At 45.8% G+C, this 25,390-nt stretch overlaps 1 protein-coding gene across 2 annotated transcripts; it reads left to right on the top strand.

Annotated features, from left to right (window-relative positions):
- The first annotated feature begins 10,262 nt into the window (after positions 1–10,262).
- On the top strand, positions 10,263–17,732 carry LOC125525657. 2 transcript variants are annotated; one of them, XM_048690656.1, is made up of 2 exons: positions 10,263–10,831; positions 17,241–17,732. In XM_048690656.1, exons 1-2 carry the CDS (start codon positions 10,745–10,747, stop codon positions 17,598–17,600), a joined length of 447 nt encoding a protein of 148 aa, XP_048546613.1. In that variant the 5' UTR covers positions 10,263–10,744; the 3' UTR covers positions 17,601–17,732. The 2 variants fall into 2 exon arrangements, with proteins under 2 accessions (XP_048546613.1, XP_048546615.1); XM_048690658.1 differs by lacking the exon at positions 10,263–10,831 and adding an exon at positions 16,672–17,079.
- Positions 17,733–25,390: the final 7,658 nt, after the last annotated feature.

Here is a 25,390-nt window from a genome sequence, read left to right as displayed (position 1 = left end):
CTTTTGTCATTAAGTCTCTCTATATAGCTCATCTCTTTCATTGCATGTATTTATAATTATCCTCACTATATTATGCAGAATGAAGATCGCCGAATTGAAGAAAAGACAAATCGGTGATATTGGGTTCATTAACACATATCTCATAGATGCAACTCAGGTTAAATTTCATGCCGCAGATACCGAGGCCAACTTGCTACGATCATTCAAAAAAATGAAAACAAAGATATAATACTCTTTCCTTACAACTTCGAGTGAGTGTTACTGTCTTGTGCATATTCGGTTTCCCTTATATATTAGTCCAGGTTATAGTAATGTAATTGATGAGTTATGCATGCGTGTGCAGTTTCCACTATATTCTCCTAGAGATTAGGCTTGAGCAGGGAGTAGTAACCGTCTTGGACTCTAAACGAAAAGATCCCCAGGAGTATGCGGACATGACTGAAATCCTCAAGAAGTAAGTTAAATCAATCATTATCCACCATATCAGCAACTTTGTTCATTTCCTGATATCAAGTAATTGTTTTCTTTGTCCGCCAGGGTTTGGAGAGAATTCACCAAAACAGTTCCGGGACTGCCGAAGGAGCTGGAATTTAGACACCTGAAAGTAAGTACTATAGTAGCATGTTCCGCGCATCTCCTAGTGATTCAAGCGCTAGTTTCATCAATACCATTTAGCATTCTTACTTATCAGTTTGATTGACCTCTATTTCTTGTAAAGTGGTTGTGGCAGGAACAAGTGAATGATTTCTGTGGATACTACATCTGCGAGTCCATCCGCCACACGACCTGTGAGCGGGGCGGGTACTCTGACGAACAATATGAAGTACGTAAATAACAACATTCACAATTTTATTTTATTACCATCATTTGTATTGAGTTTCATTCATTCATATATATATGTATTGACCCCCTTCTTCAAATTAGATGTTTCGGAAGCGGGATGAACTCCTAGCACCAGCTCGCATGCGAGCAATTCAAGAGGAATTGGCGGCATTCTTTCTTGACCAAGTGATCGCTGAAGACGGAGAATACTATGTGGACCATGAGTCCGTATGATTATATTTGTAAGAGATAATTATTGTATATATGTAGCCGGTAGTGTTGGATAGATATACGAAAACTTGTTGTTCGACCAATCTCTCGGAGAAGGAGAGGTGGTCGATATCACTTCTCTCTGTATGCATATATGTTCATGACGATCTTCTGTTTCCTTCGTTTGCTTACTAGCTAACTAGCATGTCTAGTCCTCTCTATACGTATGTATAGTACGTAGCGTCGACCAAGCACGGACGTAAAGAGGACACTTCTCTCTATTAATTATAGCTAGCTAACACAATATATGAAACACCTAAATTAACCCCCCAAAACCCCCACCCCCCCCCTTTCAAAAAAAAAACAAAAACCCCAGCCACAGAAATGCTGACGCGTGGATGCCTATTGGTCCCGGTTGGTGCCACCAACCGGGACCAAAGGGTCTTCTGACTGGGCTCTGCGCACTGCCCACGTGGAGGCCCATCAGTCCCGGTTCTGGATTGAACCGGGACTAAAGGGTCGGGGCATTAGTACCGACACTTTAGTCCCGGTTCAGGAACCGGGACTAAAGGCCCTTACGAACCGGGACTATAGGCCCTTTTTCTACCAGTGGATCAATGGATTCCAAGGAGAGACGGATTGAAAGTGGCCTCTTTTATAAGGAGATCCACGCTGAGGTGGGTAAACCAACTGATCGACACACAGACCAAGGAGTGGAATGTTGAACTAGTGAGGCAGATTTTCCACCCCTTTGATGCAGATGAGATATGCAAAATTAAAATTCCACGGACTGAAATGGAGGACTGCTATACTTGGCACTATGAAAAATCAGGTGTCTTCACGGTTAGGAGCGCCTACAAGCTAGCCAATTCACTTAAAAGAAATGGTACGGAAAAAGCAACAAGCTCCTCAAGAGATCTGGGCGACCGGAGCATATGGGATGCAATTTGGAAGGCGAAGATACCAGAGAAAGTAAAGGTCTTCAGATGGAGAGTAGCTACAAACTCGCTCGCTACTAAACACAATGCTTTCAGAAGGACATTAGCGGATGACAGTGTATGTGAAATTTGCGGAAGATGTGCTGAAGATGAGTACGATGCTGTTATCACATGTACTAGGAGTGCTGCCCTTCGCCACTCCATGAGGGCCTTTTGGGAAATACCTAGGGAATCTGAATTGAAATACTCTGGTGTGGACTGGCTACAACTGATGCTACTAGGCCAGCACACGGAGGTCAGAAATAAGCTGATGTTAATCATGTGGCAGGCCTGGAGCTTAAGGAACAACGTGGTCCATGGTGATGGATAACAAACGGTCTCAGGTTCTGTCCAATACCTGCTCAGACTCCATGACGATATCCAGTTAGCTGCATGCGACCCGATGAACGAGGACGATAAGAACAAACAGTCCCTGTTTCCGGCCAAACCGAGCATACTGACCACACCTGAACCTAACCATTGGACTGCCCCTTCAGCGGGCAAAGCAAAGCTAAACACAGATGCTGCTTTCCTGAAGGAATCAAGGGAAGCGTGGGGTGGTGCGATCGCGAGAGACAATAAGGGCCATGTGTTTTTATCCGTAGGACGGCGACTTCCCAAATGCAGTTCGGCGGAAGAGGCAGAAGTTGCGGCTGCGGTGATGGGATTAACTGAATTTGCAAAATACTACTATGGAAATTTGATCCTAGAGATGAACAATGCCGGAGTTGCTCGGGATCTAAGAGCGGATGAGAGATGCAGATCGACCTGCCACGCATGGATTGCGGATGCTAAGGCCCTCCTCTTGGGCTACTCAAATGCAAAGATCAGTGCTGTCAGAAGGGAAAAGAACAAGCTGGCTCATGAGCTAGCTTCGAAAGCCACGTGTCTCAGGAGATTTTATGCTACTCGCTGACGTCCCGGCTGATATTAGAGATGTAACGAGGAACGAATATGCACCCACCATGGTGTAACTATGTAGCCATGGTTCTAAAAAAAAGAATTGTCTCGGCTATTGCCGATTGGAGTGGACAGGTGCAGCTTCTTTCCTCCCATGTGTTTTGGTTATACCTGGTGCGACCACGTGTTGTATGGTACTGTAGAAACTTTAGCACTTTTCTCTCATCCATCCACATCTCTCTCTCTCAGGACCGTAGCAACTACGTGCACGACTTAACCACCGCTTTACCGCCATATGAGCCTGTAAAATCTGCGCTGACATTAACTCCCAGCATCGCCATTCCTCAGTCCACCGTGGAGTAGCGGTAGCCCATCCAAGCCCTTCTGCGCTTTAAGCTCGCGGCTGCTGCGATCGACCTCGTGTTAGCCGTCGTCACCTCGACCCGCTCTCCTCTACCCTGCTTTATCTTCCGTCTTGTTTGGTCGTTCCATCCCATGCTCCACCGTCCAGAGGTGTTGCCGAGTCTCAGCGAGCTAGGCCGTCGGTACGCGGTGATGGCATATGGGCGCACACCGGCTAGGGCAGAGGCCCTGATTTGCCGCTGGAGTGTGCCTTGCGGACACGGCGGCCTCCGTGGCCGCTACGTTTGACATGGTCTTCACGGTGGTCGACGATCTTGAGAAGATCATGGTCGGCAACCCCGATGACGTCCGTGCCGTCGTCGACTGCACCATGTGGCGGTCATGAAGGTGCCCCAGAGGGAGGTGCATGCAGAATTGCAGACTATGGTGGCGGTCATGAACGCGACCATGGTGTGTGGGCACGTGAGTTCCATCAGGCTGTTGTTGCCGGACATCACAGGCGTCGACGATCTTTGGAAGGTTTGCAGCACATGAACACAACCTGATGAGCTCCGGGTCTCCGGTTTCTGCCGGTAGAAGCAGAAGGGGTGCACGGACATGGCGGTGCGGACGAGAGGTTGTGGCGGGTCATCTTCACCGCGGACGCTTCGAAGACCTGCAGCACGGCCATCGGATGTCGTCATCGGGACGCAGATTTTTAGAGCACTTGCTCCCAGGCCTTGTTATCCTGACTCTTTAATATTGCCTTAAAATCCACGCGAGAAAACTAACTTTGTATATGAAAATTTCTCTTTTTTATTGTTGAGTAACTGATTGTATTAAAAAACATAAATTAGACTAGGAAATATTCTGACTTGTCTTATACTCTAAATAGATTATGTATTTCTATATATATGCCCACGAGGCTCAAGCAATACAACGAACGAACTATTCCATCAATCCTCTCTCCCTTCTAACATGGTCTTTCCGGGTTCTAAACCCTAGCCGCCGCCGCTTCCGCACCCGCGCGTCGCTCCCGGGGCGGTCAGCCTCCATGACCGCCGCCGGGGGCTGCGCCGCCCGTACCTAGGGTTCGTCCGCCGGCCCTGTTGGCCGGCTGCCTTAGAGAGTCTTTTTTCTGAGCCCTTGCTCTGGGGTTTTCTTTCTCCTGCCAGTCAACTTGATCGGTGGTTTTTTTTGGTCTTCCGATCTATTCTTGATCGGTTTGCGTCGTCCATCGCCGCCGTCGACTCCGAGCGCCTCTACTCCGACCCCGACGTGACCAGCCGACCTTTCCTCCGACCCGGCGGCCACGCGCGCCGAGGCGGCCCGTCACTGCCAGCCACCGTCCGCGTGTCGATCCGCCCGTCGCCCTGCGCTGGCCGTCACCGCCTTTCTCCGACCGGCGGCCTCGTGCCATGCGACGGCCAATCATAGTCGTCGCTCACGCGCCGGCCCGCCCATCGATCCAGGTCACCCGCCTCCGCCGTGTCTGCACAGCGGCCCGGCGGTCTACCTCGCCGGCCTCGTTCTCGGTTGTGTCGGGACGGCTACGTCAGCCTCGTCGGCTGCCTCAATTCGGACGCCACTGCTCCGTTGGTCGCTCGGGCCTCGCTGTCCGGGCGCCGGCGCTGCTTTGGCAGCCCGGGTGCCGGTGCTGACAAGCTCGTCCGCGACGTCCCATGGCGTCCGTCGTCGCTGACTTCATCTCGGACTCCGCCGCCATCACGCCTCCACCGAGCGGCGTCTCCGACCTCGCGCGCGGTCGGCTTGATCACCCACTTGCCGCCGCGATCCGCCTCATCTACGCCGCGCGACCGACCTGGCCCGTCGGCTATGCGCGCCTCCGTAGGTCCCGTGAAGATCGTTCCCGAGTTCAGCGCACCTCTCCATCGATCGAGCATCGGGCTGCCGATGCGTCGCCCCGTCGGGCTGCAGCGTCACCGCCCCGTGGTTCTCCTCGCTGCTGCATCGACTCGTGCGTCGCTGCTGTGTCGCCCCTTCGGGCCGTAGTGTCGCGATACGTGGTCCCCGCCGCCGCCCCGAGGCCGTCCCCGCGGCTGCACCGACTCGCGCACCGCCGTTGCATCGCCCCTTCGGGCCACAGCGTCGCGGCGCGCCGTCGCCCCGACTCGCCTGCCGCCGCTACGTCGGGCCATAGCGCCGCGGCCCGCGGTCAGCTCCGCCGTCACCGCGCGTCGACCCCCTCGTGGTATGCGCTGCGCCGTCTTCCTTGGCGCGGGAACGCCACCGTCCGCGCCGATCTTCGTCACACTGCCAGGATTCTTCGCCTACTTCGAGCACCGCCGCCGCACTTCTAACCTAGCCGCCGCCGCCGTCAGGCCGACGCCGCCGCTCTTCTTCGGCCGCCGCCGCGGCTACCTCCGTAACTGCCGCCGCCGCCCGTCCACCCCCTTCGTCTTCGTCCAAGTACCAGCCCGTCGCCAGCATCGCCATCATCTACCCCGGCCACTTCGTCTACTCCGACCACCGTTGGTGACATCGGCCCCACACCGATGGACGCCGCAATCGTTGTCGAGTTCTTCTCTGCTGGCCCCTCCGACTTCTCCGACATGGCGTACAGCTTGTGCAGGTCCCTCGTCTACGCATGTCTGGTGCTGACAACACCGATGCGTGCCTTCATCCAAGCCTGGTCGGCGCTTCGTCAACTTCATCTTCGTCCGTCTACGCATGCCCAGTGCTGGCAACACCGGTGCGTGCCTTCGTCCATGATGTGTCCCCGGGCTTGGCAAACCCGCCGCGACGCGTCGTCAACAACATCTTCTCCCCGACGCACCACTACATCGACACCACTGCGCCCATGCTAACTCGGCGCACCCTTGCGCCCGCGGCTCCACGGCGACTTCCTCGACACCGGCCACCCTGACTCGACATCGACCACGGCATTCTTCGCATGGCTACCTCGACCACGGCTCCACCACCCACGCTCTCGACTACATCGACAAACGGCACAAAGGGTAACCGCCTGCTTGACCAACCTCGTTGGTTTCCACTCCAACCACGACTCTGTGATGCGTCGACCGTTACGAGGGGGGGTGGGGGGGGGGGGGGGGGGGGGAGGGAGGGGTCCGTCTGCTTGCCTTTGGATTTTTCTCCAGTCTCACCGTCTGCGTCGCTACCGTTGTGACTGCGGGGGGATGTTGAGTAACGTGATTGTATTAGGAAACATAGGTTAGACTAGGAAATATTCTGGCTTGCCTTGTACTCCAAGTAGATTATGTACTCCTATATAAATGCCCACGAGGCTCAAGCAATACAACGAACGAACTATTCCATCAATCCTCTCTCTCCCTTCTAACATTTATTTCTGTCATATAGAACATGTTTTGAACTTCAAACTTTGCAGCGCAACAAAACCTACTAACTAGAATGTGGGATAAAACTTTCAGAATTTTTCGTCCAACATAAATACTAAAAAATATTTTTTAACCAAATAAAACTTATTTTGTATATTTATATTGGACGAAAAAAATCTTAAATTTTAATCTCAATTCTAGCAAGAAAGCTTTACTGTTCTGCAAAGGTTTGAACTTGAAGACATATTCTATGTAAGAGAAACAAAAAAAAATGTACTTACACGAATCTTGATGCGAAGAATGGATGGCTAGATAAGAGGGGCCTGGGTGCAGGTGCTCTAAAATATATTTTCGTGTCGTCATCTCCGCGACTCCGCCTCACGCTCCCGTAACAAAACAGCGTCAGCGCCATGGCCCTCGACTCCGGGACCCTATGCCCCCTTCATCCTGGTCGCGACCGCCTCCTATGGCCCTCCGCTTCGTGGAGGGTGGATCCCGAGTGTGGACGGACGGAACTGTGACACTGCACGCCTCGTCGTTCGTGAGGCGACCAGAGGCCAGAGGCACCATGTACCCAACCCATGCTCCATGCGCCACTTCGCCACCCCAGGGTTCTTGGTCGTTTCCATGACGCCGCAGTCGCGACCGCGAGTCGCGTCATGTAGCGCCCGCCTGTATGCAACCATCTCGGGCGTGGAAAAGCACGCCACCCAGCAGCCGTGCTCGCGATCAGTCGCCGTGGCCACGCTGTTGTTGTCGCTCGCCGGAGCCGGCGCCGCAGGCTGCGTCGCCTCAGACGCTCAGTAATCAGTATCTGTGCGTTGCCTTGGAGGTGTTCTCCTGCAGGTTGCTCAGTATCCGTGCCTTCCACCCTGCATCCGCCCAGATCAAGGCAGCACATGCTAGCCCGGTGGTGACCACCACGGCCAGGAGCAGCGTCCAAGAGACCAGCACCGATGTTGGCGTACTGGCCCCCCTGCAGCGTGTTGATCTACTCGTGCTGCGATATTTCTCCTATGTGTTTGTTGTCGGAGACGTTGAGCAGCATGACGAAGGAGAGGCCGGAGAACAATTTTGGTACAAGATCCACCACAGCGAATTCTTTTTGCTATAATCTGGTTCAGTTACACGCCTAATAAATCGCTATAGCCTAGCCCTGTATGTGTCGATCATGAGCAACTTGATAAAGCTATAATTTCGTCTTTGGTTAACAATTGCACTCTTAAATTCTACTGTCAATGGAGTAAATCTAGACATGAATTGCAATCAAGATTAGTCATTGGATGTTCTCTCTTTCTTTGACCTTGATTAAGATTGTGTTATCAGGAAAAGGTAATTAGGTATCTCCCTTGCTGCATATTTTTGCAAATTATTCTATTTCAGATGACATAGCAATGTTGTTGAACATGCCTCTAAACAATACCTGCATAGGTGACCACGTTACGGCCAAGAGCAGTGGCCAAGAGGCCGTACTGAAATAGAGCTTCCCATCGACGTTTTTTGAACAAGCTCTCAAACTGAAGGTGCATAGTGTTGCTCCCACCCCTTTCTGTAACTAACTTATCGATGGGGCGCGGCATACCGCCGCGCAACATGGCTATTTCTCCGACAAGTATTTTCAAACGGAGGGGGTAGAAAATAACACCAGATCCAACCAGTGAATATTGGCTCAAATTAATAGGTAACTCAGAGGAAATTTACTCTTTCAACACTACATTCTACAACTCGAATAACCATTAACAACTCGAATGACTATTCATTAAAGAAAAAAGATTAATATTCCCTTCAACTAATTGTCGCTCAAACAGATGTATTTAGCACTGAAATACGTCTAGATACACCCGTTTCAACAATAAACAATAATTAATATGAATCAGAGGAAGTAGTTAAAAATTATATATTACACAACTAATCTTACATAATGTCTCAACAAAAATTTGCAAAGGCCCTTTACCACTTCACAGGAACCAATTATGCAGGGAGCTCCACCAGAATATTGTAGACCAGAAGTGAATGTACTGTGTTTAATATTGTTCGAAATGTATCTATGTGCTTCATGTTCCCTGATATGCACCACACATGGTGAATATAAATGTCTAATTTTTGGTTGCTTCTAAGCATGACTTCCTTTATTATGCCTACAACCTTACTCACATAGTTATTTAACTTCAAAGTGAAATTCATTGTATACAGCAAAGACAAAGATATCATGTATAAAGTGTAAACACAGCGTATCGCCGGGGCGCGGCGCTGCGCGGGTATGCTAGTTATACACGGAACTGGAGCTAGCAGCTAGGTTGGAGACAAATCCTTGCCGGCCATGGATCAAAAGAGTCAGAGCAAGTCTGCATCAAGATGTACACAAAACTGTCGGTGTTTCATTTACTGCATGTATGAAACTGCGAAGATTCTTTGGTTGTTCTCTAGCCCCAAGTCACCATTAGTCGACCTCGACCTTCGCCATCGGTTCCGCCTACTCGGAACATGCGTGTGCCACGTACGTACGACCTCCATGAAGCCCACGCAGCTGACACTGGGATTTCGTGTCTGCTATTAATGCAGTAAGGATCTACGTCCATTCTTGCGTCGTTATTTTTTCTCCTTATCTATGCTTCACTTACTCTAGTGAACATTCTACTACCTGACAGTTGACACTGACACCAGAAACCTTGTGGAAACTCACATGCCTGCCGCTGATTGGAGCCCTGGACACACTCGCCGAGTCGTGAGAATGAGGAGGTGTTTGTTTCCAGAGACTTTTTTATGTAGGGAGTAGAAAAAGTCTCTCAGAGATTTTTTTATCAAACGGGAGGGATTTTTTAGGAACTAAACTAGGCATTTGGGACTAAATGAAGAAGATTCTCAAGGAGAGTCTTTTTGGGACTTTTTGAGACTTTTCCAACAATGCCCTTTCATGCACCTATTGGCCCGCCACCCCATAATGTTGTTTGATTGTTATTTTTCTATATACTAGGGGCAACATGATCATTTAATAACCTCTAGAAAAGGACTAGGGACTTTTTAGTCTATGGAAACAAACAGGGAGGGAGTTTTTTAGAGACTTCAAATCTATTGTTTGGTTGGGGTAGTTAGAGCTAGGGAATGGGAATTGAAGGGGTACGAGACTTCAAATCTATTGTTTGGTTAGGGGGATTGGGAATTGATAAGGGAATAGTCATGGGACTTGAGACTCCAACTCCCACCGTTTTATTAACAGGGGATGGGGTGGGAGTTGGAAGGGAATTGTTTTAGTGAGTCAATCTTAGCCATTCATTATAACTTACGTTAATTTCCCTTGTCTATTTCCTTGTCAATTCCCACGAACCAAACACGGGAATACAATTTCTCATCAAACTCTCATACATAATTTTTATCATGCGCCAAACAGAGGATTGGGAATAAAACGACTCATCCCATGTCTAATTTTAATATAACTCCCTACATTAAACTCTCATTCCCCTTCCCATTTTTTGCCAAACACGCTGTAGAGACTTTTTAGTTGGGATTAGAAAAAGTCTTAGGACTAAAGAACCAAACACCACCTGAGCCAAGAGACCGAAGATGATCGGTCAAGCGGCTCAGGGCGCCTTTTCTATGGCGCCACGCTTCTCGCTTTGCACCCAAGTGATTTCTTGAGGCTGCCAGATCTTAAAACTTTTGATTGCCACATATCTGATATCTCTCACACACACCAGACAGAGACAAGAGACAGAGAGGGAGAGAGGGAGACTTTGAGACTTTCGCTGCATTTCTAGAGAACTTGCTTGCATTACTATCGTCGGAGGATGAGGAGGATTATCCAGGAAATTTCGCCGCCGGCCACCATTGCCACTGTTCCACCTTTCACGTCGGCCCCCCCTGTACATACGCATCAACATACGTAGATGGCGGACAGTATATATACACGATGTAGGTGTACAGTACAGTCCTACCGTATCCACGGACGGACACAGTAAACTACACCGAATTAGTAAGGAAGAATGCCACCGCGCGCGCACATGGTGTGGCCGGCAGCAAGGCTTGTGCTCGTCCTCGTCACTTTGCTCACGCTTTGGAGCAGCGACGTTGCCGTTGCATCGCTGTTGGCGGCGTCGGTGCGGGTCGGCGTGGTGCTGGACCTGACGAGCGTGGGGAGGGAGAGGCGCGCTTGCATTTCCATGGCGTTGGACGACTTCCATGCCGCTCACGCCGGCTCCGGTGCCACGCGGATCGAGCTGCTCCTACGAGACTCGCGCGGGGATCTTGCCACGGCTGCACATGCTGGTAAAAGAATATACTTTTTTTTCGGTTTATAAAGCTTATCTTAAAATTTTAGTTTTTCCATTTTATAGGGCTCAATTTGATTGTTTCTCATCACAAGTTTACATTTCAAGGTGTATTAAATAATTAAATGCAAGTATTAAGAGAAAATTGGCCAATGCATGTACTTTATGCATGCATGCATTGTAATTAATACATTGGTAAACATAAACTTTTGAGAAAAATAAGAGCATTAATTGGGTGGTTTTACAAATTACAAAAAATATTGCACCACTCACCATCTATCTTGGTTGATGAGATTTTTGAATTGAGCCCTATAAACCGAAAAGTAGGGAGTACGTCGAACCCAAATATCTCTTTCTAGTCGTCTTCGCTTCAACATATCTCGCTCCTGCATGTATCTCGTTCCTTGAGCTTAAATTCAAAGTTTTTTCTTTTCCATACAATCCAAATTTGGACTTAAATTTAAAGATGAGTAGATGACATACAAGTTCATTCAGTTCAAGTGAACTCGTAATCCCTTTTACTCAAAAAAAGTTCATTCAGTTCAATACACACACTTAATATCTCCGCAAAAAAACACATTTAATTTTCTGGGATCAATATCAAAGGATTTCATTCATATTAATGTTTTAGGAGTATTTTTTTAGGAAAATGAGGTTTTTGTTTTTTGGCGAGAGATATTTTGGTTCAGTTCTTTTTGTTAAGAAAAGTTCTGTTTTTTCTTTGAGCAAAAGATTTTGGTTCGCTTCGTAAATCGATTGGGTCAGCCAAGTGCAATGTTGGCCCACGTAACGCACCAGCCTTTTAGGCCCCAGGCACCTTTTTTTGACAATTGGGCCCAGGCACCTAGTAGTAGTACCACACTGCAGATACCCAAACACCCACTCGCTTCCGTCGTACAGCCGCCGTAACCCCAGCACCGGCGGCGGCCTCAGCAGGCCACCCCCTCAATGTACGGACGCGCCGTACTCCCGCCCGGCGCCGAGATGCTACCACTGGCTATGGGCAACGGCTGCACCACCCACGGTCCCTCTGAGGCTCTGACCTCTGTTGACCCAGCGGACCGCCATGGCCTCCATCCTTGCTGCAGCTAGCGGCAAAGCCTCCTTAGCTCTCGCCCACAAGGTACTCTTTCTCGCGACTCCACTGGCTGGCTAGTGGGTACGGAGTGGCAGGGCAAAAAAATATTTCAAGTTAATTTTGTATGTACGGAAGTTAGGAAAGCCGAAAGAATCTGTTATGCCGATGCACGACATAACTCTAGAATATGGACGTGGCTAGGGAGCGCTGCTGCGTTCGTTTGTTGTCTGGAGCGCAACGCTGCATATAGTAAGTGCATGTTCTTGTATCCAGCTGTCTGCACTAGAAAAGAAAATTGTTTCACAACATCCTATAGCATACATGTGTGCCGATTGAATCAGTCTAAATCCTGTCCCCACATGCATTTATTTCGGAGTTTGAAAGTTGTAAAAGCCTTAACTTTTGATTCAAGCATCGAAATCCAGTTCCATTTTCACCGTCAGATTTCTGACGACGAGTTCTTCAAAACTAGATCTCATATGAGTAGGTTTCGTCAAACTTTTTTTGAGGGCAACTTTGGATGCAATGGAGGCAACTATAGTGCTATACGGAAGCAACTTCTTCTTTTTCGCCTAGTTGGACTGACTATTATGTTGGTTTGCGTAAAAACGAGAAAAAACACACAAAACATAAGGCATATTTAGTGCGACTTCACTGCACTATGTGTATCTGTGAGTTTTGTTAACATTATCCCAACTTGCCTATCATGACTGCTCAATTGCCTACTGTTGATACTTAGTTGCCTATAGTTGATGTTCAATTTACTATAAATGGTATAAATTGCCTATATTTATGTCTAGTTGACTGCTATCGGTAATTAGTTGCCTACAATTGCTTCGCAGTTGCCCAAATTTTCAAAATAGTTGCCTACAATATTATGAAGTTGTTTATCATTGTTTTTCTAAGTTGCCTACAAATACTCTGAAGTGGCCAAGATTCACCATCGTGTTATCTATCATAGCTAGCAATAACAAACACAAGAGCATCATCAGTAGACAACATCATAGTATTATAAGCCATTTAGAAACAAACGACGACATACGAGTATGAACAATAGGCAACTTAGAAGTACTGGTGAGGAAGTTAGGAGAGTGTTACATAAAATTAACTAGGATATAAAATGTAGTGAAGTTGCCTGCTTTTAGGACTGAAGTTGCCTCTTATCGAAGGAAAGTTACTTATGAAGGTGATGTGATATTATCTACCTCCATTTCGAAGTTGTTCTGTATTGTTAGTTGGTTGCTTATTGTTGCTAATTAGTTATTTTTAGGAGTGACGTTGATTCTGTTTAGAACTAAAGTTGCCTCATCTAGAGTAAAAGTTGCTTTTGGAAAACAAAATCAAAGGAACATATCCATATGGGGTTTAGTTTTGACCTGGCTAGCCAACTCATGTGTTTCGCATCATTATATCTGAAGATTTTAATGATTTTCACATACTACTTGATCGAAAATTAAGAACTTGCATAGGTTTGCGGGAAATTGTCTAATCCGTCCCCTTGTCATTAACCCCTATGCAACTTCTTATCTAATAGTCGCGACCTGGCTAGCCCACAAATGCACGCTCCGTACCGTTAGCAACTTATGTCCAAAGTCACCTATATATGAAACTAAGTTGTATGCAACTAAATATGATGTTAAGCTACTAGCTAGTCATGGTAGCCATCTTAGGATATTGTTAGCCTGCCTTGAAAACTAAGTTGCCTATAATACTATGAACTTAGAGGCGAAGCTAGTTATGATAGACTACTTACTTGTTATGGTAGGAAACTTAAAGAGTGAAGGTAGTTAACTTGGTAGTCACGATAGTCAACTTCAAAGGGATTTTCGTTGATAGGCGATCATATACTACACATACCAAGAAGAAGTCGCTTTTTTATAGCACTAAAGTTGCCTCCGCAACATCTGAAGTTGCTTTAAAAAAAGTTTGTCGAAACATATCAATATGAGATCTAGTTTTGAAGAACTCATCGCGACAAACACAATGGTGAAAACGGAATTGAAATTCGACACTCGAGTCAAAAGTTATAGATTTTAGAAAAATTTGAAGCTCCAAATAAATGCATGCACGTGGGATCTTGCTGAATAGCGAGGCGGATGGGAACGTGAAGATGTGAGGGGACCAACTGACCAGGTACTTTTTCTATTGGACGTGGCTAGAGGGCGCACGAGCGCCAGTTGTTAGGATCGAGCGCTTTTCTAAATATGGAAGGAGCAATTGACGCGCCTGACGTGGTACACAAAAAAAGAATCTTGTCCCGACGTGCATTTATTTGAGGGTCCAAAATGTTTAAAAAATTGTAATTTTTGATTTAAGCGTCGAAATCCAGTTTCGTTTTCACATTTGGGTTTCTCGCGATGAGTTCTTCAAAACTAGATCTCATATTGATAGGTTTCGTCGAACTTTTTTTTGAGGCAACTTTGGGTCTGATGAAGGCAACTTTAGTGGTATAAGAAGGAACTTCATTTTTTACCTAGCAGGCATGCCTATTAGGTTGGTTTGTGTAAAAACGAGAAAATCACACAAAACATGAGGCACCTTTAGTGCTACATATAAGCAACTTCATTGCACTATGTGTATGAATGGATTTTGCTAACATTATCACAACTTGCCGACCATGGTTGCTCAGTTGCCTATCGTGGATGCCGTGTTGCCTACAATACTATGAAATTGGCCTATCATCGACGTCTAGTTACCTTCTATTGGTAATTAGTTACCTACCATTGCTGCTCAGTTGTCTAACTTTGCAAATTAGTTGCCTACAATATTATGAAGTTGCTTATCGTTGTATTTTTTAAGTTGCCCCAAAACACTATGAAGTTGCCTATTAATGATGCTTAGTTGACTGCCATTACTATTTTAGTTTCCTATAATATATTAAAAAGTTGTTCGTCAATGTTGCCAAGTTGCCTATATATGAAACTAAGTTGCTTACCACACTGAAAAGGTGTTATATGCAATTTCGGATAATGTTAGGCTACTCACTAGTCATGGCAGGCAACCTAGGATAACGTTAGGCTACCTCAGAAAGTAAGTTTCCTATAGCACTATCAACTTGGAGATGAAGGTAGCTATGGTAGAATACTTGTTGGTCATGGTAGAAAACTTTGAGATTGTTATGCACTCGAGTGACACACAAAAAAGTTAGCAAGTTTTGGGGTGTGTTTATACAACTACAGTGCACTCACCAGACTACTCCTGTGTACTTTGAGTTAGTATCTAAAAAAAGCAACCACATATAGAAAAATATAAATTCACCATTGATGGGCTATTGGAGGCAAAACGAGGACAATAACTTTAAGATTGTTATGCACTCGAGTATCACACAAAAAAAGTTAGCAACTTTTAAGGTGTTTTCGTGCAACTCCAGTGCATTCAACAAGCAACTAATGTGTGTTTTTCATCATTATATCTGGAGATTTTAATGATTTTTGCTGACAACTCGTGCCAAAATTATGAACAACTTGTGTAGTTTTGCGAGCAACTGTCTAATCCGCACCCTATGAAATTTCTCATCACCCCCTATGCAACTTCTCATCTGTCCTCACTTTTGCAACTAGTCAACACCCGCGACCTAGCTAGCTAACACACGCGCGTTCATTAGCGTAGGCTAGTAGACTACCCCAGAAAAGGTAAGAAAAAAGCTCTCATACCATCCATCCCCACATAGTTCGGAATTTGGATCACGATAGAAACCTTAGATCCCACAAAAACTTTTCGACATTGTCACTTATGTCCCTTGATGGACGACTTTCATAGTATTTTATGCAATTGGGGATCATTCGTAGGCAACTTCGTAGCAATATAGACAACTTGGTTTCTGAGGCTGACAACTTAGAAGCCATGTTAGACAACTTTCCACTCTACGGTAAACAAGTTTCACAGTATCATTGGCAAGTAAACTATCTACAAATTAGTTTTCGATGTATGCAACTTAGCAACCATGGTAACAATCTATTAGACTACTACGCACAACTATTAGTAGGCTACTAGATGAATTCACTAATACACACGATGCAATTCATCTAGCATCAAAGTTGCTCCTATTTAGCACTAAAGTTGCCTCATTTAGCATCGAAGTTGCTTTTGAAAAAAAACTTCAAAACATATTCATATGGGATCTTGTTTTGAAGCGTTTGTCATGAGGAACCCAACGGTGAAAACCGATCATCATTCCAACACGTGGTTTAAAAGTTATAGCTTTTTGAATTTTTCCCATACTGGAATTAATGCATGTTACGTCATTATTGCATTGACGTGTTTGATCAGACCACATGGAGAAAAATCAACGCATTGTTGTGGAGGAATCTTTTCATATATAGAATGGATGGGTGGGAATTTTTTTCCAAATCTGGGTGATGATTGTGTGGGTCGCGAGCCATCGAATGACTGCAGCGCGTGCGCTTGACTTCGCCAGAGAGCGCAGCTGCACTTTTAAGCATTCAGGTTTTCTATTTCGTCAGGTATCGTCTTTTGAAACGCAGGGACTAATAGCAATGCAATCGGATTAAGAAAACTGAGATCGGACGGCTTAAACGGATGCGCTTGCTCCAACCAAATGAGAAAAATTCACTGTAGGTCACAAAACTTGAGCCGGCTGACACTTAAGTACCACTACTTCAAAATACCCGAAATACAGTCCATCTACTTGCGCAGGGGGTTCACTTTGGTCCGTATATACGATTAGAGCTACGTATTTGCTGACTTGGCCGAGTCAGCCGTTGCCAGCTGTGCTTTGACCGCCACTTGTGCAGCACCTGTCGGGGGGGGGGGCGTTAATACTAGATGGCTGGAGGTTTTTTTTTTGCAAATGCGCACACCTGGTCGGACTGCACCGGGTCGCTCCTGTCTCCTCCCTCCCGCAACCCACCTGGTCGCCCTGCCTTATCCCCTCTCGCTCTCCGCTTCCTCTCCTCCGAACCCTAGCCAACTCCCGTCCGCGCCGCCGCCGTCGCCTTCCGCCGCCGCAGCCATTGCCGACGCCCTCCTCCGCCTCCTCTGTCTCCTCCTTCATGTCGTCTTCCAGCTCCATCCGCTCAGCGCTGCATGGCCGCTCCGTTGCTGTACCACTGATCGGGTGCCCGGATTGCGGCGAGCAGGTGAGGTTCTACCGGTCTAGCACCGATGAGCACGATGGATGGATCTTCTACAAGTGCGTGAACCACCATGTAAGTGCCAGTTCAGTAGATTCATGCCGTGTCAGCTCACTTTAGTAATGAAGCAGAGCAGCTGGTTAACTAATGCAGTAGTTTAGAGCAATGCAGTAGTTGAATCATTAAATCTGTAATTTTCTGGAGTTGGTTAACTAATTTTGCCATTGATTAATCAGGTCACTTGTGATCTCTGGCACTGGGAGCTTGAGTATGTGCAGCATCTGGTTGAAACAAGGCGTCTGGTTGGTGATGCTGTTGTAGATGCAATTGGTGCTATTGAGGACAAGAGGGAAGAGCTTGAGAGGCAGAGGACTGAATCAATGGCAGGCAGAGGCACAGCTGGAAGGGTCATGGCTGGGAGAGGCAGGGCTGGAAGAGATAATTATGGCAGCTCCAGTGAGAATAAGTATGCTACCAAGCAGCAAATTGCTATGCTTTTAGGGTTAGGCAGAGAGATTTTGATGCTGCTGAAGCTGATGATTGGTTTTGTTATAGTGCTTTGTGTGATGTGTTTCACCTTAATTATGAAGAAGTGAAGTGTTGTTAATTCAATAGGTGCAGGTGTGTAAACTGAGCATACTAAAATGGTTGCTTTTGTTTGCTCAGTAATGCTTAGTTGTAATGGTTGTTGCAATGGATAATATGTCAGTAATGTGAAGCCTTCTTGATCTACTTGCTTTGAAATGCTAGACCTAATTGCTTTGAAAAAACTGACAGATGTATTTCATGTCAGAAGTGTAGTTAAACTAATTCTGACAGAATATTTGCAGTTCACTGAATTTTTATAGTTAACTGAATTTAGTTTGCAAAGTTAAACTCATTGTACTTAACCTCATTGCTTTCAAATTAATTACTGTAATGAACTAACTTTGCAAACTTTGTAAACTAATTGCTGTACTAAATGAAGTAAGTGAATCTCAGCACAACTGAACTCAAAAGCAAGCATGTACTTGCACCTACTGCAAACACCCACCCAACAACTTGCACTCTACATGTAGCTTTGGTCCACCAGTCGACCACCACCACCAGATCCCCTTCTTCTTCCTCATCTTTCATCTTCAAGTTCGTGCACCACCAGATCCCTTCTCTCCTCTGTCCAATAGCCCCAACAGATCCCCTTGTCATCTTCAGCTAGCAGCAACCATGGTGTCCTGGGATGATCTTCCCAGTTCTTCTGAAGATGACTCTGTGACCAGCAAGGTTAGTGTGCTCCTTAATCTCACACAAATCCAGTCTAGGGTTTCTCAGCTAGGGTTTCTCTCTCAATTGATTCCAAATGTCTCTCTTTTGTTTAGCCACCTGCCACAATATCCTGTGAGGAATGGAGTGGCTTGGCTACAGATCTGCCTAGCTTTAGATGTGGGCATGGATCTTTGTGTGAGAAGAATGTGGCATTTGAATCTGTTGATACTGGAAGAAGGTTTCTAGCTTGTGCACAAAAGGTTAGTAATTTTTTTGCATTTTGCACTGTTAAACATTTTTCTCTTTGTAGTATGTCTTAAGTTCCATCATCAGGCACAGTACTGAATACTGGCAGTTAACTGAACCTCTTTTTTGTATGTTCTAAATTGTTAGGAAGTACCCAAATGCAGATATATTGAGTGGGTTGACCCTGAGTGGCCTGATGCTCTGAAGATGCGCCTAGCTACTATATGGACCATGTATGAAGAGGAGAAAAAACAGAGGCTCAGACAGAATATTGTGAGTGCTGAAGAAAATTTGAAGGTTCTTGAAGAGAAGAAGAAGAAGATGGAGAATGAGTTGAGGCATTTCAAGCTTGATTTTGCTAAGATGGTGGCTGAGAAGGAGCAGGCAATGAGCCAACTAGGCAGCACACAACTTACTCTGACTAATCTAAAGGAAGAACTTGAGAAGAAGAAGATTGCAGACAAGTCAGTAACCAACATTCACCAGGTATTCAGGGTTAAAGCAGAGAAAGAGAGGGATCAAACAGTGCAAGAGAGGGATGACTTGAAGCATGAGAAAAGGAAGCTTGAGTACATGATTGATGACCTATTCAAACACAAAGAGGCCACCAAGGAGAAGATAAGGAAGCTGAAGGGCATACTGAATGAATTTGATTGAATCTGTGTCGTTGTAAAAAAAACCACTTTGTATCTTTCCTCCTGGATCTGTGTCAACTAAATTGTGTTAAGATAAGATATTGAAGTTGAAGTGGGTTATGATAAGAAACTGAAGTTGGTTCAGATAAGAAAATGAAGTTAACTGTCTCTGTCTTATATGACTGAATTTGCCTGAATTTATATGCCTGCAGTTGCCGTTTTATATGACTGAATTTGTCTGAATTTATATGTCTGCAGTAGCTTTTTTATATGACTGAATTTGTATGCCTGTAACAAATTTTTCTTAAAGAAAAAAATTACACAAAAATAGTTTTGCCTAGGTCTCGAACCCAGGACCTGTGGTATTGAACGTTGGTGGCAATGCTAGTGTGGTAATTAGTAGTGCTTTGATCAGGGGCAGGTACTAACCTACCTATTTAGCAGTTGCTAGTGGCCCAATGGCTCACACCTCTTCCGTTTCCTTCTCTGCTCTTTAAGCCCACCACCCACCGCTCCACTCTCCACTCTTCACTCAGTCCACCGCGTCGCCACGGTTACCCCACACCAAACCCCCACGAAGCCGTCAAGAAAACCCTCGCCGCCGACCACCACACCGCCGCCGCGGACATGGAGAACAGCCCCGCCTGGAAGAGAGTCATCGATGACCTCGCAGGCGACGACAAGGCGATGCGCGCAGACCTGACGGAGATCGGGAAGTGGTTCCCCAGCATTGGGATGCTGCGTCGCCATGCGCGTGGCCTCCTGAAGGTGATGATCGACGACGAGCTGGACCGCGCCTGCGACGACCCCCAAGGTATCCCTCCTGCGCTCGTCCTCCACTTCGCGATGCAGGAGACGTGCTCTGACGACCCGGGGCAGCGAGCCCGGTGGTGGATGTACCGGTCCGCCACCGCACCGCGCCAGCCAGATCCGTTGCGCGTTGGCTCGCGAACGGAGCGCGTCCACAACGTCGACCTGGCCGTCCCCGCGCCTGTCAACACGGCGTACTGGGACCACTACCAGCCCGACCGTCTCGGGCGTGACGACGTCTCGGAGTACATCTCCTCCGAGTCAGAGTACGACTCTGGCTCCGACGAAGACTCTGGCTACGCCGCCGACTCGTCCTAGTCGACTGGCTGGGAGGAGCCAGAGGTGATTCTCCTCTCTGACGACGAGTCGGAGGTCAAGGTCGCGGCGCCCGTCGTCCCCGAGCAGGAGGTCCAGATGGTGGTGCCCGTCGCCAGGAAGGGTGACAAGCACCACCCCATTGACGTCGAGCTTCTTCTAGATGTTCCTGACATCGTCAAGCAGGAGGTGGAGGTGGTGTTGGCCCTTCAAGCACAGGTGGACGTCGCAGCGCAGCAAGAAAGGAAGAAGAAGAGGAAGGTGGCAGCTGACATGGAGGTTCGCCGCTCGGAGCGCCTCCAGAAGTTGAAGAACTGAAGATGATGCAGTTGCAGTAGAAGGCATGAAGAAGATACAGTTCCAGTAGTTAGGTATGCTGAAATATACAGATTTTCAGCATATAAGTTATAAAATATTAGTTTGTTAGGTGTGCTTGTATATTAAGCACATAAGTTATTTGTAATTTCTGTCTGTTGAACTATGTTGAACTGGCTGTTGATGCTATATAAGTGTTGAACTGGCTGTGATGCTATATATGTGCTGAACTGTGTTGATGCAAAAGTGGCAGTAATCCAAAAGTGTTTTGTTGGTATGTAATGGTGTTGATGCAGTCTTGTTGCTATATAAGGCAACAATCCGAAATTCTCTTGTTGCTATATAAGGCAATAATTCCAAAAGAAGTAGCTGCTAAGGTTTTGAATCTTAACTGAATTTTTGTCTGAATCTTTATCTTAACTGAATTCTGTCTTAACTAAATTCAGACAATTGTTAAGATTCAGTTAACTATAATCAAATCAGTTAGCTTTTCAAACTCAATTCAGACAACTGTAAAAAATCTGTTAGCTTTTCAAACTAAATTCAGATATCTTTGCAAACTACATTCGGTCAACTGTAAAAATTCAGATAACTTTGAATCCAGTGAACTGTAAAAATTCAGTTAAGTAGGTTGGAGGGGAGTGGAAATATACTAAGTATGTTGTCAAGTAACACTTGAGCAAAGCACCGTTCCTATCACACTAGCATTGCACCCTGTTTATCACACCACAGGTCCTAGGTTCGACACCAGGCCAACCTTTTTTGTTTTAATTTTTTAATTTTATGCAGTTAATTATCTATACTCCAACAGTGAATAAATCAATGAACTCCAACTGAATAATAAAGCCACTGAACTCCAACAGTTTTCATTTGAGTTCTCTTTTCATTTTGAACTCCAACAGTTTAACTTTTGAATGGCAGTATGAAGCCACTGAATCTTCACATTTCCAACAGTTCAAAGAGTCTCATTGTAGTTTTTGCCAAAATATTACAAGTGCAAAAGCACTGAATCATCCCAACTCCAACAGTTTCAAAGAGTCTCATTCAAGTTTTTTGCCAAAAAATTACAAGTGCAAAAGCACTGAATCATCTAAACTCATCAAACATGTTCACTCTCTTCGGCTTCTTGGGCACATGTCCACTTGGTCCTGCCTGCTTCCTCTGCTCAGCTCTTAATCTCTTGGCCTCTTCTTGCTGTATCTTCTTTGCTTCTTGATCTTCTTTTCTCTTCAGTGCTGCCATAGCTCTATTTGCTTCTTGATCTTCTTTTCTCTTCAGTGTTGCCTATGCTTTAGCTGCCATTGCTTCAAGGGCTCTGGCCTCCTTCTCTTCTTGCAATGCAGCTTTTCTTGCTGCTGCAGCTTCCTTCCTTGCTGCAGATTCCAAAGCTTTCTTCTCTTGTGCTGCTCTTCTTCTTCTTCTTTGTGAAGACTCTGCTTTCCTCCTTGCAATTTCTTGCCTTTTTGCTTCTGCCTCCTCTGTTTTCTTCTCTGCCATCTCATTCATGGCCTCAAGTGCTGCATCTCTCCTGGCTGCCATCTGTCTTTCTTTGTCTCTCTTCATCTTCAGCAACTTCATGGTCAGGTTGCCTTCATTTGTAGTTGTTGTTGTCTGTGCTGCAGTGTGAGAACTGGCTGCATTTGAGATGAATGAGGAATCTGGCAAAATGATTTCAGGTTTTTCTCTAGGAACAGGTCTGGATTGTTGCATCCTATGAAGCATTGTAAATCCAAAGTCCTGCACCTGTACAAAACAAACATCACATGAAAACATCAATACAACAAAATGACTAGACAAAAGAGGTCAAAATTAAGGGACAAAAGTGGAGAATTTGCCTGAAAAACAACTGGTGCATCTGCTCCATCATCTTGTGTGACAATGACCTCATCATCTTGTGTGACAATGACCTCCTCATGTGTATCATGGCCATCAACATGGGCCTCCTCATGTGTAACTTGGCCATCAACATGGACCTCCTCCTGTGTAAGTTGACCATCCTTTTGTGTGACCTGAACCTCCTCCTGTGTACCTTGGCCATCATCTTGTTGTGCCAAAACAATTTCATCATCTGACACATCATCAGGAATGGCCCTTGGACCCCTTCTTGTTGTTCTCTCTGCTAGATTTGGCAAAATGCCAGCCTTTTTGAGATTACATCCTTTGATGTTGTGGCCTGTTTCATGGTAGTATGAACATGTTATTGTGATTTCATGTCTGCTCATCACCTTGGTCCCATCTTTTCTTTTCAATCTCATAAGGATCTTTCTCCTACTCTTGTTTGAAGGCCTCCCTACTTTTTTTTCATAGACAGGTGGCTTGATTTCACAGCCATTCATCTTCTGCCACTCACTCCTATCTCTGCAAGGCTTGATAATGGGTTTGTATGCTAGCTTGAATGCTTCTATACTGTAAGGAGTGCACCAAACTCTCAGGATCAATCCTCTCATGTCTGCAGAATGCAATTGCATGGTGACATGGAACTCCACTAAGATCCCACCTTTTGCATGTAACAGCTTTCTTCCTTCAGGTCAACAATGTATGTCCTGTTCCTGTTGTCAACCTGAAAGATGCCATCACCAGCCCCTGAAACCATGCATGTAGCTGACAGCTCTATATTCTTCTCAATTCTTTTCCTAATTTTTGGGCATATTGAGCCAGGCTAGGTCTCTGCCTCTTTTCTTTTGTTGTAGAACCTGACCATGAGCTGTGTTTTGATCTTGTCAATCATTGATCTGAGATGCATCTCCCTAGCCTCAAGAATATATTTGTTGAAAACCTCACAGTTGTTATTCAGAAGGATATCACACTTGACCAATTCTCTTTGGAAGCCCCTAACCCAAGTGTTGGGTGGTAGCTGCTCAAGCCACTTGTATGCTTCTAGCTATGACCTTTCATTTCCTCCATGCTTGCAGCCCACAGTTCTGGTGTTGTGCTCCTTGCACACTTCCATAACTGGTTCTTATAAGAACATCTCCTTTGTGTGTTTGCTGAAAATTCTGCCATATATGCCTAACACAGTGTCTGTGCTCTGCATCAGGAAAGTGCTGCCTCACTCCCTTGATCAGGCCCCTTTTGCTTGTCTGACATTATAGTCCATGGCTCTGTGTTTCAATTCCCAAGTCACTCTTCAGATTTGACAGAAACCATTTCCATGTGTCAGTGTTCTCTACCTCAACAACTGCAAAAGCTAGAGGGTAAATGCAGTCATTAGGATCCATGCCAACAGCACACAACATAACACCTCCATACTTTGTCTTCAGGTGGCATCCATCCAAACAAATGACAGGCCTACAAGCTTGCATGAAACCCTTTTGCAGGCATCCAGAGAGAAATAACAACTTGCAAATATGCCATTACTGACACCCACATAGAAAGAACTCCCTGGGTTTGATCTTCTGAATTCTTGTGCATAATCCCACATGATGCTCTTGTACTGCTCCAACTCATATCCTTCAATAACTTTCTTCACTAACCTCTTAGCCCTTCTAAGCTTGCTTCTTGTTGCTGTCATGTTCCAATCTTTCTGAACCACCCTTGCAAAAAATTTCATGTTCATGTTTTCATCTGCTCTGAAAGAATCAAGATATTTTCCAGCCATAAAAGGAGCAGTGAATGACTTAACACACCATTTATTTATGCATGTATGCTTTGGGTTGTATTTCTTGATCATGACGCAGTTGATTCTCCCATCAAATGATGCAGACAAGGTCCAAGGGCACCCATCTTCACAAATGGCATTCGGTCTTTTCCTATCATTTCTAGGGCACCTAATGTCATCTCTCTCCTGACAGCTGTACTCTTTGATAGCTTTCCTAAGGAACTCAACAGATCCAAAGGTCTGGCCAACTTCAAACTGTGGTTTAGTCAGGTCTTCCTCTCTAAAACTTTTGAAATTCAGCTTCACCTTATCTTCATCAGAGGATGGCAGACAAATATCCACATCTTCAGTAGGATCATCAACTTCTTCTTGGACTGCTGGTCTTTTGCCCTTCTCACAATCAACATGTTTGTCAAACAAGTCATCATCATCCTGCAGATCAATGTCTGAATCAACAATTTGTGGAATATAATCTTCATATGAATCCTGCACTACTGTGTCTGCTGCATCCATGTTCAAAAACCTGCAGGATTTCCTTGCCCTAAACCCAAACTGAGATGAAAGGTAAGTAGTTCCAGGCTGGGGTGGACTTGGTATGAAATCATCTTCTTCTGACTCTGCTCCACTTTCTAACTCTGCTTCATCTTTCTCATGCTCTTGATCAGAATCATGCTCTTGATCATGCTGAGCCAGCTCATGTTCCACTAGAGTGAGCTGATCCTGCTCCTCTTGCAACTGCTGTGTCTACTCTGCTTGCTACTGGTGGGCATTCTCCTTCTTTGGCCTAGTGCCACTGAACCTGACAATTGGTGGATCCTCATCATCAGAGTGGACTTGAACAACAGAAATATATGATCTCATGCTCTCATCATGATCAAGAAATATCTGTTGGAAGTGGTTGCCATTTAGAACACAATCCTTCATGTTTTCTGTCATAGTGTTGTCCCCTATCTTGATCTCTCTTAATCCATTCTTATACACTGTCAATCCAGGAACACACCAATAAGCCCTGATCCTGCCCTCAAACTCATATCCAATTTCCTCCACTAGACTGGCAACAACATTAGGTGTCCGATTATCTATGTCACAATAATCATACCAAATGGAGTGACCTTTGTGATAACCCCTATGCTTGCCAGCACACAGAAAGTAGCCACCATGTATGACCTCAACAGAGAAGTGGTTGCTTAAGTGACCTGCAAAACAATCAAGTTGAAAAAGTTCA

This window comes from Triticum urartu, chromosome 7, assembly GCF_003073215.2.
Source record: "Triticum urartu cultivar G1812 chromosome 7, Tu2.1, whole genome shotgun sequence".
Taxonomy (NCBI): Eukaryota; Viridiplantae; Streptophyta; class Magnoliopsida; order Poales; family Poaceae; genus Triticum; species Triticum urartu.
The sequence above is the reverse complement of the archived record's forward strand: the minus strand, read 5'-3'. Positions and strand labels throughout refer to the sequence as shown.

Bases quoted from the DNA above. Each gene is read 5' to 3' on its own strand.
- LOC125525657 (XM_048690658.1), top strand. From the start codon at position 16,924: ATGTCGTCTTCCAGCTCCATCCGCTCAGCGCTGCATGGCCGCTCCGTT. The intron at 17,080-17,240 runs GTAAGTGCCAGT...TTGATTAATCAG, and splicing joins ACAAGTGCGTGAACCACCAT to GTCACTTGTGATCTCTGGCA.